Genomic DNA, 17,583 nt, shown 5'->3' on the forward strand with positions numbered 1-17,583 from the left:
CATGCTTGTCTGTCTTTGGAAAACATTTCTTTTTCATAGATATAGAAAATAGAACTTATATTATGTCATGTCTTATCATATCATATCATATCGTATCAAATCATATGAGATCATGTCATATCATATCGTGTCATAGCATAGCAGGACATAGCATAGCACCGAACAATGTCGGCTCGCCCACATAGCACCGAAATACATCAGCTCGCCCATATATCCCGCGTCCGGGATGACAAGCTAGCTGACCAGGTGGAAATGAAACATGTTTCCCTTCCCATCCCCCATGTACATATTCATATCTCACATACATATGCCATATAAGCATGCAGGAGAGCCCAAAGAAAATCATGTAACCATCAGAGTGACATAAGATCGGTGACCTCCGATTACATTATGGAACAATCGTGATCGCCTTGTCTCACCTTGAAGGAACGAGTATTTTAAGGCGAGACTATCAAGGGAGAATAGTGTTGAAAGAAACATAGAATGAAATCATGGACGTCATAGAAATCAATTCATCGGCTTTGGAATCTTTAGAGGATGGTGTCATAACCAAGGAATAGAATTGAAATCAAGAACTAGTTTGATACTTTCATATTCATATTGGGTCCTTAGCTTAAGACTCTTAGTCATGGAATCATTCTTGTCATACTTACCACAGACGTATTCTCTTCCTTAGCATCATCGTTATCATGGTCATCATAGACATATTTCCATTAAAAATAGTACAGTACTTATCGTTTGATAATTGGAACAAGGATCAAAAGCTTCCTTTGGATTCTACTCCAAAATGAGTCAAACGGAGCAATAGGGAAAATCCGGGAACAATGGGCCCACCTCGGGCCGAATGAGGTAGCGTACACCATTTGCATATGTTACATGTCATGGCGTTACTTGTGAGGGTTTCAAGGTAGTCGGGTCTTATTTATGCAAGTTCTAGAGGTTTAGGAAGTTTTTCCAACATTTCACACGATTTTTAATTCAATTCTACTGAATGAAAAAGGGGAAACTTCAGGTGCGGATTCCGGAGAATAGAGTTGTCCCCGAGGCTCGTATCCGACCTATTATGTCTAAGACATGCCGTAGAAGGAAGGGTGAAGCCTTACATACCTCTTTCCGCTCCTTATGCTATTCCAAATTCAAGTTGCAAATCCGCAAAAATCTACAAATTGGTCACATTTACCAAACTTGATTAGAGCATTTAGAATTGAAATCTTAAGATAATATTTGGCTACCGAAATTTCGGCAGCACTTACCCTGTAAATACACCATCCCCAAAGTTCAACTCAGTCAATGTTTAATCAACAACAATCCAGGAATTCAACCCGGCCAAACTATCAACATAATATCAACAACCATACTAACAATTTCCATATTCAATCCAAGATACATTATAACAACTTAATCAATTTACTACTTCCTTCAAAACCTTCCAACTCCAATAAAACAATAACAACCTTATAATATACATTCCAACAACACCATATTAATATCATTACCTTCCATACATGTAAGAACATAATATTCAATTTACATAATCTTCCAATACAAGCCTCCAACTACTAATACTTCACTAAGCTCATTAGGCTTTTGTTAGCAATATAGAATCCACACAACAACAATCAATATACTAAATAAAATTAACTCATCTTCCTCCACACCACACCACAAATACACGGCTAACATCATGCACACACAACTACAACCTCTCCAAAATCATTCAACTTCCATTATCAACATAGCATCCACAACAATAACAACCAAACACTAGATAGAATAATTAAAACATGATCCATACACACACATAGACATGCACGACCACACACCTATATTCTTGTTCTTCATGAATTTCACTCATTTTTACACACTACAACATGCACAACATCCATAACATATAAGAAAAGGATGAACCCTTACCTTCTTCTTTGATTCTCCAACTTGCTTGAATTTCCAACTTATGAATTTGTGTTTTTCTTGCTTCAATAACAACTCTACTTTGTTAAGGACCCTCCACTTGGTAGAAAATGATTTTTGAAGGAATTTTTGTCAATTTTCTTGTTGGTTTTTGCACTTGGCCGAAATGGCCTTGGAGCTTTCTCTTGCTTTTCTTGTTCTTTTGTTTTCTTGAAATGTCTAGAAGGTGTTGGAAATAAGATGACTAAGTCATCTTTTTATTTATCCATTAAGATCCAAAGTGGGCTAAGCCCACTCCAAGTGGGAAGGCCAACATGGCCCAAAACATAAGCCCATTTTTTTTTGTACTTCATGACAAATTTTAATTTTTTCAATTTCCAAATTTGCCCTTCGTCTTCCTCCATAATTCCACGAGTCATATTGCGAATTTCCCTTTATGCCCTTGACCTTTCTTAATATTCCCACTTCAAAATTTTCATAACAACTTGCATGCCAAACAAAATAAAAAAATAAGGCCTTGCTTGTCATCTCCCCGCAATTATCTTAAATTATCCAAATGCGCAAAATACGGGATATAACAGTAACTGCTTGCCTCTTAAGGCGGAATCATGCATGCTTACTTTTACTTTTATGCATACATAAGCTGTCTGAGTCAAATATCATCATTAGCCCGCGTCCGGGCCTCACGCGTCCGGGGTAATCATCTCACGCCGCCCACTAGTGGTGCTGCCCGTGCCATATAAACACGGTGTTATTATCCATAAGCCGCCCGCCTTAGCGGTGCTGCCCGGCCATATAGGCGCGGTGTAATCATCCATAAGCCGCCCGCCTTAGCGGTGCTGCCCGGCCGTATAGGCGCGGTGTAATCATCACAACTTAAGCATGCATAAGAGCCCAATCAAAAGCTATAACTCCATCGGAGTGACGTAAGGTCGGTAACCTCCGATTACATTATGGAATAACCATGGTCGCTTTGTCTCACCTTGAAGGAACAATCATTATAAGATGAGACTAGCAACGAATAACAACGTACATAAACCGACACCTGAAGACTCAGAAACAAGTTTCGGGTCGATCCGATTTAGTATAAGAAAGTTACGAGCGTTTGAAGTACAGAACCTTCTACGAACGTTTCAGAAGCTATTTTTTGGAAAATCAAAGCAATAATCATACCAAGTACCTTTAAACATGAAATCATTCTTATCATAGTCATCATAGAAATATTCTCATCCTTGACATCATCAATGTCATTGTGAAACATATCCATCGTTATTGTCATAAGAGCTTACAAAATCATAAACCTCTGTTTTGGTAGAATACGGACACTTTGGAAAAACATTTACGAGTTATTGGGAAAAGAATCATGCCTTGGAATCATAAATATCTAACTTCTGAAAAACGAGTAAGATATGGAAACAATTATGAAATCATAACATCGGGATCATGCCTTTGAAAGAAAGGGACAAGCCTTAACATACCTGTTCCACGTCCTATTAGCTACGCTTAATTGTCCAAGCTCGCTATCGCTAGTCTACATTCAGGAAGATTGACGCAATCATTAGACTCATCACCATATACTTGTCTTAATCCTTCAAATGAATTCATTTATAATCTGCCGAAATTTCGGCAGCATCTCCCCTGTAAATACACCATCCTCGAGAATCTAACTCGGCCAATTTATCAATCAACAATCCGAGAATTCAACTCGGCCAAACTATCAACAACAATACCAACAATCATACCAACAACATCAACAATCAATTCAAGACGCATTCTAACATTAACAACCTTTGTCATACAATTCAACGACATTTCATTTATATTCAATTCAATTCACATAATATTCAAAACGACTCGATCAACATACTACTTCACCCGACACCTTCCAAATTTAACAAGAACAATAACAACCTATTTCCTTCTTTCAAATTCAATCACAACAACCCAACTTACAATCTTCCAAACACATGTCTCACTTCTAACTTCATGAATTATATTTACAACCTCATGTTAACAACATTACCTTCACAATACAAGAAACCATACTAGTGTCACATTACCTTCTTCAACAATCCCATAACAATTACAAATTCATTTCAAGCCATTAAATCTTCATTTTTATTATGGAATCCACAATGACAACAATCGAACTACTAAATAGAATCAATTCATCTTATCTTAACAACATACCACCTATTCGGCCATACCCTATATATTCATAATTCATGAATTTCACCCATTTCCACATACTACAACACTTCAAAAATCATCTATAACACATGAAAGGGAAGATTAAACCTTACCTTTACCCTTGATTCCTCCATTCGGCTAGGGCTTCCTATCTTGCACCATGAATGCTTTGCTTGTTCCAACAACCACTCCATATTAATTAGGACCTTCAAATTAGTTGGAATACTAGAAGGAAATAATTTTTCTTGATCAATTTCATGGACACCAATTTTTAGTGCCATGGCCTAATGCCCTTATGATTTCTTTCTTGAAATTTCTTGAACTTGTATAGGAAGGTTATGTCTTGTTATACAAGCCTTTGTCCATATATATAATTAACCTCATCAAATAGAATGAGGACACATGTCCTCTTTCTTGAAGTTTCCTAAATTAAAATAAGGATGACTAATTTATCTCATTTTGTGAATTTTCCTTTTTACCCTTGGCCTTTCTCAATATTTTCATACTAATAGTATTCATAAATAATATTCATAACCAACTTGTATATTAAAATAATTTTGGAAAATGGTCTTGCCCTTAACTCACCACGACTACCTCGAAATATCCGAACGTACAAAATACGGGTTATAACAAGTTTGAACCGGTAAAACCGAACCGGTTGATGGGCTTAAAAGTGGGGGAGATTGGTGTAGGGCCCACATTTCTTATACATGGCCCCTCAATAGGCATTTTAAAGCAGTGTTACTTCTGAAAAGGTACATGAAAGTGGGGTTCAAGTGGGGCCCGCACGAATAAAGGAAAGTAGTAGAATTATTTTTCCCAAAAGGGAATAAGATACAAACACTATATCATTAAGTACAATGATCCTAAAGCACGATATCCTTGAAATATCGAAAATACCTTCCAAAGCTAAGTAGGGATGCCAACGATGACATGCCTGCTTCAGCTAGGGGCGGGCACAATTTGGGCCAAACCGAAATCCGAACTTTTTAAATATTTGGTTTGGATATTCGGATTATGGATTGAATTTCGAATTTTATTTTTAAAATTTATGGATTTCGGATTGGATATGGATTTAGTACTACGGATTTTTGGATATCCAAAAATCCAAATTTTTTATACCGTATATCTAGCCCTACCTATATCATATGTGCCCAGTACTAATAAGTCTAGTTTCTAAAGGTCCAATAGATTAGTACCTAAGGCCCTACCCATTAAAATATTAAGTCCAATATACAATTCTCTACTAAATCAAATATAATATAGGGTTTTCTTACTTCTCAAGTTTCAAAAGTCTCACGATAGTGTCACCTACGGCAGAGTTCTTTATTATTTTTCTAGATGACTACTTACATTTTATTTTATTCATTTGCACTTTTCCTGAATGTTTTTATTTGGTATGGATTTACAATGTTGGACATGACTTGGATTTGTTAATCCTAATTTGAACTGGAAGAGTTTTTTTTACCGAGCAATTAAAATTTAGATTTACCTCTGTGGAACTGAGCTAACACATGAATTTCGTTCCTAATAAGTTTTCCTCAAGTCTCAATAGTAAAATCTGAAAATCCGAAATATCCAAATCGAATAATCCAAAATATCACTTAAAATATCCAATCCAATCCAAACTTATTTGGATTGAATTTGAATTATAATTTATTCAATCCGAAAATCGAATATTCAAACCGAAAATTTTATATCCAATCTGATTGCCTGAATGCCCACCCCTAGCTTCAGCTGTGCCACTGACACTTCTTATAAAGGAGAAAGTAAGTGTCACGCCCCGAACCTGGGCCTGGACGTAACACGGCACCCGGTGCCTGACTGCATGTGACCGAGCGAACCAACTGGCTGACTGAATCAACATGTGATATCAAAACATAACTGAATGTGGAAACAATTAAACACATGCTGATATACTAAAGGTCTGACTGAAATCATAATGCGGAAATACTTAGACAATCTGAAATATATCTGAAAGTAGCTAACATGGCTAAACCAAAACAACTGAATGACTAAGTATAACTGTCTACAAGGCTAACATAACAAATATCTGACTATCTGAACTGTGTCTATGAAGCCTCTAAGAGTACTGAATAATAAAACTGCCTATAAACTGAATTAACTAGATAGATGACAACGCCCCGAAGGAATTTGGGGCTCACCAGTAGCTGATACGTACACTCCTAAATAGCTGAGTCGTCAACCTGTATATCGTTGCCTGCATCGCGAGATGCAGGCCCCCAAGCAAATAAAAAGGGACATCAGTACATTTGAATTGTACTGGTATGTAAAGCAACTGAAGCAATAAAATACTGGAACTGAAACTGAAACTGATAACTGTAACTGTACTAAACAGGAAAGCAAGAAGCTGAAGTACTCCCTGTTCTGAATGAAGAATCACCTGCAAAACTGTAAATATAACTGTGGCCTGGGGCCCAAATAATGTGCACAAAAACTGTGGCCTCTGGCCCAAGCAATACGTATGCATAAACTGTGGCCTAGGGCCCAAAAGTACAGATACAGGTGTTCAACATTAACAATTTACAAAACTAAGACTGGATATATCTGATAGCATGATAACTGTTTCTGATTATGGGACTCTTGCAAATAACTGGTTATACACTGACTGAGACTCATGTGATAATAATGCATAAGTCTATAAAGATTACGTGTTGAGTTCATAATGTTCAAAGTGACAACCATGAACGAATTCTGTAACTGCAACCTTAGAAGATAACAGTTCTATATCATATCATGAAACTAGGGCTAAACTATATTCTGAGTCAAATTGCTAACAAGTATGAAGAATGAGGCGTAGGGAGAATTATGAACATTCCCTAACGTAGATAGTTAGCCTCACATACCTTAATTCCAGCCTTTGAGCGTAATACAATGTTCGTCACCCCTTTCAACTTTGATCTATAGCAATACAAGTCAAAGGGATTCTATATTAGCAATAATATTCATGATTTGGTCATCTAAGCATTTTATCAAACACTTAGTGGGCATAAAGCTTCACAATCTCCATTAATGGTGTTTCTTCACCCAATTCCCATTCTATTACTTCTAGGTGATTCTACAATCTCAATTAGGTGTAATAACGTCATTCTTCATCACCCACATGAATACAACAATCCCAAATCAACAATCCAAAACTCTAGCATAATTCATATAATTTCCTTTATCAAACCCATTTGTTATTCTCCCAAGAATTCATCAATTCTCAACTATAAATGATTTGAGAGTAGGAATATTACCTTTTGTGAGCATCCACCACGAAATCAACTTCCAAAGTTTGATTTGTAGCTTAGAACGACGGCAAGAACTTGTACTACACTTTATCCTTCACGAGCCTTGGGATTTGAGGCCTTCAACTTGTTGGATCCTCTCCTTTCTCTCTCTAACTATCCTTTCTCTCTCTCTAAAATCTGAAAATATGAGGGAAGGAGGCTGCTAGGGTTGGACATTTCCCTTAAATATTAAGTGGAAATGGGTCTGACCCAACTTGAGTTCGGGTTGGACCAAGTCCACTGTCCAGCATGACCTTTCTGTCTTAAAACGTTCATATCTCCCTAACCAGATGTCTCCTCGAGGCCCATAATATACCGTTGGAAAGCTATTTCAATTATCTACAACTTTCATGTTATACATTGTTCCAAATTCCCAACTTATAATAGGGTTATGGCCTCCCGAAGTTAGATCAGCCGAAAACGTACTTCCAATCGACGGCTCATTCGACGTTTCGTCGATAAGATCGACGAAACGTCGATCTCCTCCGTTGAATTGGCCAAATTTCCAGTGAAAAATGCACATTCGACGGTTCAAAGGACGAACCGTCGATCAGATCGACGAAACGTCGATCTTCCCGTCGAAGTCACCCATTTCCCAGCGAAGACAGGCTTCAGTAAAATGGGCATAACTCTTTGTACGTAGCTCCGTTTGGGCTGGGCGACCTATCGTTGGAAAGCTATTTCAAAGATCTACAACTTTCATCAAGGAAGGTTTCCCAAATTCTAAATATTTAAAGTGGTTATGATCATAGGAAGTAAGACCTTCCACAAACTCATTGGCAAACATGCCCTGTAGAGTGGTTTTCAACTTTGCTTTGCCCAAAGACATTTCTTATGACTTAATTAGTTTTCAAGACACTTCCTATAACCCTCATATTGGTTCCATTATATTGTCATCTTATGAGTCGAACTTTCACTCGAAGCTACGAGGTGTTACAGTAAGAAAGAAGGCTAAATACCTAGATAGCCCCTTAAACTTGACACCTTTTATAACATAGACACTTAAACATATATAGTGACCAGATAGACACTTAAACTTGATAAAAGTGTAGCTTTTAGACACTCACGGAGGGCGTGGCAAGTTGTGTGTTTTAAGGAAAACTTTGAGCGCGTGAGAGTGCTAACTTTACCTTAATATTTTCATTTTATATCTAAAAGATTTTAGTCCATCTTCTTCGTGAGTATATGATCGGCAAAAATGGCCACTCCAGCCCACACCAGTAAAAGATTCTCAAACCACTGAGCTCCTTCGCTTATTTCTTTCTTCCCCAAAATAATTACTACTATTTCAGTTCATTATTCAAAAAAAGTATACTTTGACAAATCGTTTTAGCTGAAATTATTACAATTACGAATTGATTACCATAGTTATGAAAGTCTTTCTTGTTTAGATCGAATCTAAAAAGCACTCAGAAAACAATACAAGAAAAATCAATTAGCAATGCAGCATTATTGTGCTTTTGAATCCAATTTTTTTAGAAAACTTAATTTGCCAGAGAATAAGTTTTATTGTAAAAGTCCAAATTAAAAAAAAAAAAAAATCAAGAAAAGAACTACATTAATTAAAATATGAAGAAGAATGGGGAAGGTCTCTGGTACGAAGAAGTTAAAAATGGTCCATCTGTGGGAAAGGAAGGGACGGCTTGGGGGATGGAGAAATGGAGGGGGTGACCTGGCAGTGGTGGGGGTGAGAAGTGATTTTTTTCCCCATATTTGTATTTATTTTTAAGTTAGTTGACTCTTATTGTATATTCTACTTTTTAATTTATATTTGTCAATTCTTTTTGAAATTACACGTGTCATTTAATAATTGGTCTATTTAACACATGAAAGCATGTGTACTCCACGCATTAGGCATTATGTGCACAAATGTTTAAAAGATACACTTTTACCAAGTTCAAGTGTCTATCTGGTCACTATGTAAGTTTAAGTGCCTATGTTACAAAATGTGTCAAGTTTAAAGGGCTATCTAGGTATTTAGCCAAGAAAGAATAATTGCCATGGATATTCTTAAGAAATAATTGCATAAATCTGTCAATCACCACTGTCATATGTCCTAATTTATTTTGTCCCTCTTTTTGAAACTCTTATAACACAGTGAGAACGTAAATTAGTTGAAGCTGGAGGGTTGGGCAAAGGACGAACTGGGAGAAAAGAAATGCTCACTCAGGCCTCAGCCATGTAGTAATGTGTTCATTTGTCTGTGATTGGATTCGAACCCGTGATCTCAAAATTCTCAATCCACTTTATTGACCACTAAATCACACCCTTAAGTGCCTCAGGCACAACATATATTACAAAAGTAATGAAATAAATGTCATCACACGGAGTAAGCACTTATGAAATAGGAACTACCTAAATTAACAAACTATCAAGCATCATTTGCTTATTAACGAACTGCATATAAATAGATAATCTTTGTAGGAGTTTGTTATAAAATATACCTCTATTTCTATTAACTATTTTTGTATTACCTTTATTGAAATATGTTTATAAAGTTATTTTTGTTCTGCTCATTTATTTCATTTTACTTCATTAACTTACATGTTCAATTAATATTTTTGGCTTTTCTTTTTTCGTCTGAAAAATTGTAACTTATTTTTCTTCAAAGAAGATTTGTTACATAGTTTAAAAAATAGATATCATGATTTTAAAATAGTAGAATAAAAAGGCAAATATAAGAGTAAAATAAGTATTTTAAAAAGTCAATTAAGATAAAGGGGGAAGAATGTCTATTGTTTAAAGCTGAGGGCAGTTTTTTATTTTAAAGCAAAGTTTGGGGGGGAGGGGGGGGTAAATGATTTTCACCAATTGTTTTATAGTGAACTCTATAAAAATGAGGGCTGTTTTCCGTTCAATAAGAGCATGACATGTGGTTTTTTAGAGTTGGAAATGAAGTTTTAATAAGTAAGGGGTAAATATAGCTCTAAAGAATGGCTGTAAGGGTATATTTGTTGAAAAAGTATAATGGAGGGCAAATATAACTTATTTTCGATAGTAGAGGGGGAAAATATGACCTGAACCAACAATTTTTTTTAAGAACTCAAAATTAGGAGGAAGGATCAATTTTGAACTATGCGAAAGGTTCAAATTTACCCTCCATTTAAAAAAATTAATCATTAATTATTTGAAATGTGGCATCACCAGGTGCTAAGCTTCCACCGTTTAAAAATAAGGATATATTTGTTCTAGTTCCCATAGTTCAAGAGAAAATTTGACCCTAACTAGTAACGCTTAGGAAATATTTGACCCCAATTATTAAAAGAAGATAAATTTATTCCATTTTACATAATTCAGGGATAAATTTAATCCTAACTAGTACCGGCAAGGACATAACGAATAATAAATTTATTCCATTTTACATAGTTCTGGGGCTGACCCTCTTACCCCTTCTCTTTTATTTATCCAAAAAACTCCTTTTGGAAGCCACTAGAGAAATGCTTGCCGTGTGGATTCCGACTACCATTTCCAATTTCACTTAACACGCTTAAGAAAGAAAAGCTATACCCCACAAACAAACAACCCAACCGGGTCGACCCGTTACCCTTGCAATACTTATTTTTCTCCTTCCTCTAATTTTCAGATAAATAAATTCATTTGCTTTACGACCAAAGTCACTCTTCATAATCTTCAAATTTCCATTTGAATCATATACCTTCGGGTTGATCATCGATCATTCGTCTACTCTAATTCTAACTTCTAATTGACAGGTATAATTTCCCTTGTAATTTCTGTTAGGTAAGCAATTAATTATTTCCTGAGCTTTTACTAAATGAAAATTGTGGTGATTTAATTGCAGAATAAAATCAGGTTGGGGTTATGAATTCAAATATGTTTTCGAGGATGTTTGGGAAACCCAAGCAAGAAACTAATGCTCTTATGACTCTTGATAAATTAAACGAGGTATATATATATATATATATATATACATCCCCTATTTACGCCCTTAATTCATTCATTTAGGAATTTCTTACACTTTTATATTTTATAACTTTCACACATAGAATCGTTTATACTTTATATTCGTTTACTCTAACTATGATCTATATCCAGCATCTTCAAATTAATAGTAGTTGATAAAATACTGTTATTTCTTTATTGATAATGAATGGTAACAGAAAGTAGTGTCATTTTTCTGTGCATAATAATTTATCAAAGAAAAAAGATTATCTGTTGCTTTGTTTGAAAGAAGATCAATCTAACACTTGATCCCGTGGGAAAAAAGTGTTTATATCTTTCTATGTAGTGTTTCTATCTTTCACACATAGAATCTTACTCTCTTTCGAATTGTCTCTTGATGATTAACTCAGTACAAAGAATTGCCATTAGTGTGTCGTGGGGATGTATATCTAACAGGTAGCCTATCAGGGAGACACGGATTATATTCCTTCCTTTGAGAATATTGTGAAGCAGTAATTGGCTATTGTGGGAGATAATATCTTTCTTTCTTTTCTTGCTTCGATCGCGAAGTTTGACTTTGCCAACAAGCGGCACAAAGTGATTTTCGCCCGGCCGACAGAACCCCCCCCCCCCCCCCCCCCCCCCCCCCCTCCCCCACCCCACCACCACACACAAAAACCCCCCCTAGGTTGAAAGGCTCCTTCCCTTCCTCGATTGGTCCAACTTTTCAATTATTGCATTTACTTCTCATACATTCTTCTCATTAGGACGTCTAGCAATGTAGTTATGCTGCTCTCTTGCTAAATCGCAGTTCATGGGCTTTTATTAGTCGGTGCCTCTGGAGGGATTCTTGTGAGGTTGACAATTTCGTTCCACATTCATTGATCATATTACATGTGCATGTTATATTTTATTACCAATTTTATTTTACTTGGATGACATCATAGGATTGGATTTATTACCAATAAAAAGCGCTGTGTTCCCCAGATTGTGGAGATTGTGGGAATTTACTGGGTATGTTGTTGTTGTTGTAAAAAGCGCTGTGTTAGGTAGACCAGATATGTGATACAAAGAAAAATGATGGTTAAGGTCTGTGCTTATTGTGAAGCTGTTTTACTATTTACGTGCTTGTTTAGACACATTCGGGGGAAAAGAACAAAAAACTGTCTTAGAATGGTAAAACATTATTCAGGTCAAAGTGATTGAGCTGCTTAGGGCTCTTTGCCCCAGTTTATTCCTTGTTACTCTTTATTCAGCTTTTGGGATTGTTTGTCCGTTGCAAGCAGGTATGTATTTGAATTTTTTGTTCTTCATTTGTCTAGACGCTGGAGATGCTTGAGAAAAAGGAGAAAGTGCTTCTGAAGAAGGCCTCTGCAGAGGTTGCGAAGGCCAAAGATTATACAAGAGCAAAGAACAAAAGAGGTATGGGTGATTCTTTTGTGCTTTCTTGGAATTTCCAAGTTTCTAGATTCTATTTTGCTTATGTAGTGGAGGACTTTGTATTGGATATTACTTCTATTGCCCCTTTATAACTTTTTTCATACTCAGATAGGCTTAATGGGTTAGTTTGCTAGTCACTGGCTTTACTGACACCTGAACTCTGACTGGATGCTACACCTTGATGGCTCTACATTCTCGCTCTTATAGTAACTATCACTTTGTTTGCCCCTTCGAAATATCTAGCTATGTGGTAATACAGTATAAAGAGCATAGGAACTTCTCTAGATCTGTAATCTCCTGAATTTATTACCTTCTTTTCCATTGAAGGGAATTTACATGATATTTGCAGCTAGCTTACATGAGTAATTGTTGTTTTTATGATGCAGCGGCAATACAATGTTTGAAGAGGAAAAGGCTCTACGAACAGCAAATTGAGCAGCTTGGCAATTTTCAGCTTCGCATCCATGATCAGGTTTGTTTGTTAGTTATCAACCTATTGTTTGATGTTCAATGAAATTCTTGTCATACACCTGTTCACATGTGAAACTTCCAATGTCTAGATGATAATGCTAGAAGGTGCAAAAGCTACAACTGAAACTGTTGATGCTTTGAGAACTGGAGCATCTGCAATGAAAGCAATGCAGAAAGCAACGTAAGTAACAAAGTCACTTGATATAGTTGTCCTCAAATTACTAAAGCACATGTATACTATTTGTTTCTATCATATGTTCTTACCCTATACTTAATTCATGTGACATCTGGAGTTTATCGGGTTATTATGGTTTCCTTTCTCTGAATACACAATGCATTTTATTTACAGGAATATTGATGATGTGGACAAGACAATGGATGAAATAAATGAACAGACAGAGAATATGAAACAAATACAGGAGGCTTTGGCTACTCCAATTGGTGCAGCAGCTGATTTTGATGAGGTTCCCGATCCATTGCTTGCTTATGCTTCCCTATTAGCTCTACTGACATTCTTTGTTGGGCAGTTTATATTCTATGCTAGAGTACTTTGTCACATAAAATGTTTATGTATTTCTGACATGCTGTTGTTGCAGGATGAATTGGAGGCAGAACTTGAAGAATTGGAAGGTGCTGAATTGGAAGAGCAGCTTCTTCAACCAGCGACTACAGCCCCTGCTGCTCCAGTCCATGTCCCTGCAGGGAAGCAACCTGCTCGGCCCATTGCTCAGAAGCGTACAGCTGAGGAAGATGAACTTGCTGCTTTGCAAGCAGAGATGGCTCTTTGAGCTACTCCTTTTGTTTTAACTGGTAAGCTATAACTATCTGTCCATCTGAAATTAAGTATGTATATGACTTTTAACTACTCCCTCCGTCCCAATTTATGTGATGTAGTTTGACTGGGCACGGTGTTTAGGAAATAAATGAAGACTTTTGAATCTTGTGGTCTAAAATAAGCCAGAGATATTTGTGTGGTTATAAATCATCCCGTTAAGTGTAAAAGGTAAAGTTTAAAATTAAATTGTTGTCAAATAAGGAAATATGTCATTCTTTTTGGGACAGACTAAAAAGGAAAGTGTGTCATATAAATTAGGACAGAGGGAGTATTAACTTACTGATTGATGAAATGTGGGCACCCGTGTTTGAGAGATTCCACCAAGAGACATGCAATTGCCTGAACATTTTTGGATTTGAATGTTTGGAGGCCTCGGTTCCATTTGCATATAGTGTATCTGGTTTTACAATCCATTTGTTCCCGATAACTTGGATGAAAGTGCTTGTATGCAATTGCTTTTTATGGTCCTTTCTTGGTTTTATGATGATACTTGTTTTTCTGCAGGTATTATCTTGGGTAACTTACATATATAGACTGATTGTACGCATGCGAGAGACTACTGCAAGTGCTTTCACATATCTCGATATTTATGTCGGTTAATAGGGTTGTGTACATAACGGTGTTGCAGTAAATGGTGAATTCCATGGACACCAGAATTTGTGGTTCTTGCTCATAAGTGAATTTTATGTTAACGAAGAAAAAAAAGATTAAAAATTTCCATAGTCATCTTGTACCGTCTCAGGAGGATAATAATAATGTATTGTCTGTTTTTGCAAATTGGTGATTGAATATGTGGTGCACCTTGGTACTTTGTTGTCCTTTCGTATCCTGTCATTGCTTGCAAAACATTGATATCTTTTGGATCTTTTCTTGCGCATGTTGTACGGATTGGAGGTTTATGTCTGAATGTCAAATGATTTTGCACCAATTTCGTGATATTGGTGTTTGATCTATGACAATGCATATTATTTTCTTTAAGTCCATGCCAAAGTATTTCATTCTTATGGTCCTTTATGGCGTTTCAAGGATGTATGTCTTTACCATCCATCACAAATGAGTATTTGTTGGATCTTCCACTATGTTGAGCATCGCTATCAAATTTCCAAGGTCTCCCAAGTAACAAACGACAAGCATGCATTTGTACAATGTCACACAACATCTCATCATGATATTTACCAATGCTAAATTTGATAACGGTTTGCTCGGTTACCCTCATTTCACCACAATAATTGAACCCTTAGAGCTTGTAGGTACTAAGATGCTTCCTTGTAGGGAATTTCATATGTTTTAACAACGTGTTACTCACTGCATTGGTGCAACTCCCACCATCAATAATCAACAAACATACTTTATCCCCTATCTTGCACCTACCATGGAATAAGTTCTCTTTTTGATCAAGCTTTTCCCTCACAATGACGCCCATGGACCTTCGTACTACCTTAGCAAAGTCTACCCTCTGCTTCATTCTTTGTTCTTCATCACTCTCGGAATCTCCCTCATGCTAACTTTTTTCTCCCTCATAGCCCTTATCAACTCCCCCACCCTCTTCTTCATAGGTGCGGTACCCATCACTTAGGGCCACAATTGATTTTCTATTAGGGCATTCACTTGCAATATGCCCTCTACCTTGACCTTTGAAGCATTGGACGGTAGAAGGACGAGGAAAGATAGTTTTAGCATTATTACCTCCTTTTGCTTTGTCGTCCGCCTTGGCTTTGTAGTCGGCTTTGTTTTGAGGAGCTTGAGTAGTGGCTTTGGGATTTTACCATGTAGATGATGATTTCCAACTATCTTTACCTTTGCTCCATGTCGAAGATGAAGTAACCCTTGCTTTGTACGACTTTTTTCCTTCAAGTCGGCTTCCACCTTGGAAGCATTATGGAAAGCTTCCTCTAGACTCCTATAAGTTTGTAGCCTCATGGGTTTGGAGATCTTATGATTCAAATTAGCCACAAACCTTATTAGAGTGTAGTTCACATGCTCCTCAATCTTAGACTTCATCCTCAAGTTCTCGAACTCATCAAAGTACTCTTCAACACTTTTGTTGCCTTGTTAAAACATATACACCTTCTTAAGCACTCCTTGATAGTAGTTGAGAGGTACATACCTCATTTCCATGAGCTCAACCAATTCTTTCCAAGTAGGTATATCAATATATGTTGTTGAGCCTTGTCTCGCCTTTTAGATTCCCACCACGTCGATGCGTATCTCTCAAATTAAGTGAGGGCATACCTTGCCTTCAAAGCTTCCAACACATTATTGGTGAGGAAAATCCTTTCACTTTGCAACTTCCATTCAAGGAATTCTTTCCGATCACTACTACCCTTGAATTTGGGAAGTGTCACCTTGATGGTATTCAAATTACGATCATTATCTCCACGTTCCTCATATCCTTGCCATCTTCCTCGGTCTTCACGACCTTGGAATTTACCCTCATGGCCTTGAAATCTCCCAAAGCCTCCATGTCTTCATCTACCCCGATTGACCATCGCCCCACGCCTTCCTCCATAACGTGGTTCATCCCACCATATTTCTTGTTGAATCTCCTCAACCTCTTCATCAAACAACGAATTTTGGAATTGGTTTTGGAAGGGATCTTGTTGAGGGTGTTGTTGAGGTGCTTGAGAAACATTTTGTGGAGTTCTTTGTGGTATCGGCTCATCTTGAGGTGTTTGGTACATTTGGGGGTTATTTTGGGGATTGGTGTTTTGGAAGGTGGTTGGTTGTGGTTGTGGTGTCTTTTAGGTAGGTAAGGTGGTGGTGTGGGGAAAGCATAATGCATGTGCTTCCCCGGGTGTAATGGTTGGAGTTGTTCCCAAATTCTTACTTGTATCTCCTTCAACTTGAGAATGGGGAGTGCCCACTCTACTTGAGGTCTCTACTTGCACCACCTTACATCCAAACTTCCTAACCTATCTTCATCCCTTCAATTTTCATTGTCAATTCCGCCAATTGCCTAATGATCATATCATAGAGTTCACAATGTACATCGGATCCGCTGTAGGTGTTAGTTCACCTTGATTGCTTTGATTAGATATTAATACCAGCAAAACTAGCAAACGAAATTAGTGGTAAAAGCTGCTCACGTCTCTTGTAGTTGAACTCACTACTGACCTTGCTATGTGCTCCTTCGAAGTTGGTAAAGAAACGCTTGTCCAATCAATTCACAAGATTACTAAGCCTAAGTGGAGGAATAGATTCTTGTTTAACGAAAGACGGATGACTCAAAGCCAAACGGACAAAGCCAAGAACGTTCAATGAAGTTAAAATGAAGAAAAGCTTGAAAGAAATTAGCACAAAATCAAATACGGACACAAGAACTAGTAAACACAAGTAGGAACAACTACCAAATGCATACTAGTTGAGAAAATAAAAATCCGGGGTCAATTGTGTGATAACTTGAAAGCACGGGCTTGAAGCCCCAATTGATCCAAGGTATCAATTTAAAATAACTAAATTTTTAAAAATTCTATACTTTTTTTTGTGGCTCCCTACCTAAGAATTAGGTACATAAACTAACAATCAAGGCTCAAGAATCTTTTT

At 36.9% G+C, this 17,583-nt stretch overlaps 1 protein-coding gene and 1 long non-coding RNA gene across 4 annotated transcripts; one reads left to right on the top strand and one right to left on the bottom strand.

Moving 5' to 3' along the window:
- Positions 1-5,923: 5,923 nt before the first annotated feature.
- LOC132642560 (uncharacterized) lies at positions 5,924-7,692 on the bottom strand. Its single transcript, XR_009583235.1, has 3 exons — positions 7,362-7,692; positions 6,969-7,023; positions 5,924-6,322 (listed from the first exon to the last, which is right to left on the bottom strand). It is a non-coding gene; the product is annotated as an uncharacterized LOC132642560 (long non-coding RNA).
- A 3,115-nt stretch (positions 7,693-10,807) lies between these two features.
- On the top strand, positions 10,808-14,817 carry LOC132641056 (vacuolar protein sorting-associated protein 32 homolog 2). 3 transcript variants are annotated; one of them, XM_060357930.1, is made up of 8 exons: positions 10,809-11,104; positions 11,194-11,297; positions 12,617-12,716; positions 13,121-13,206; positions 13,295-13,386; positions 13,555-13,669; positions 13,802-14,015; positions 14,545-14,817. In XM_060357930.1, exons 2-7 carry the CDS (start codon positions 11,214-11,216, stop codon positions 13,991-13,993), a joined length of 669 nt encoding a protein of 222 aa, XP_060213913.1. In that variant the 5' UTR covers positions 10,809-11,104; positions 11,194-11,213; the 3' UTR covers positions 13,994-14,015; positions 14,545-14,817. The 3 variants fall into 3 exon arrangements, with proteins under 3 accessions (XP_060213915.1, XP_060213913.1, XP_060213914.1); XM_060357932.1 differs by lacking the exon at positions 11,194-11,297 and having other exon boundaries at positions 10,808-11,132; XM_060357931.1 differs by lacking the exon at positions 11,194-11,297.
- The last annotated feature ends 2,766 nt before the right edge of the window (positions 14,818-17,583 follow it).

The sequence above is a fragment of the Lycium barbarum genome, chromosome 5 (assembly GCF_019175385.1).
Source record: "Lycium barbarum isolate Lr01 chromosome 5, ASM1917538v2, whole genome shotgun sequence".
NCBI lineage: Eukaryota > Viridiplantae > Streptophyta > Magnoliopsida > Solanales > Solanaceae > Lycium > Lycium barbarum.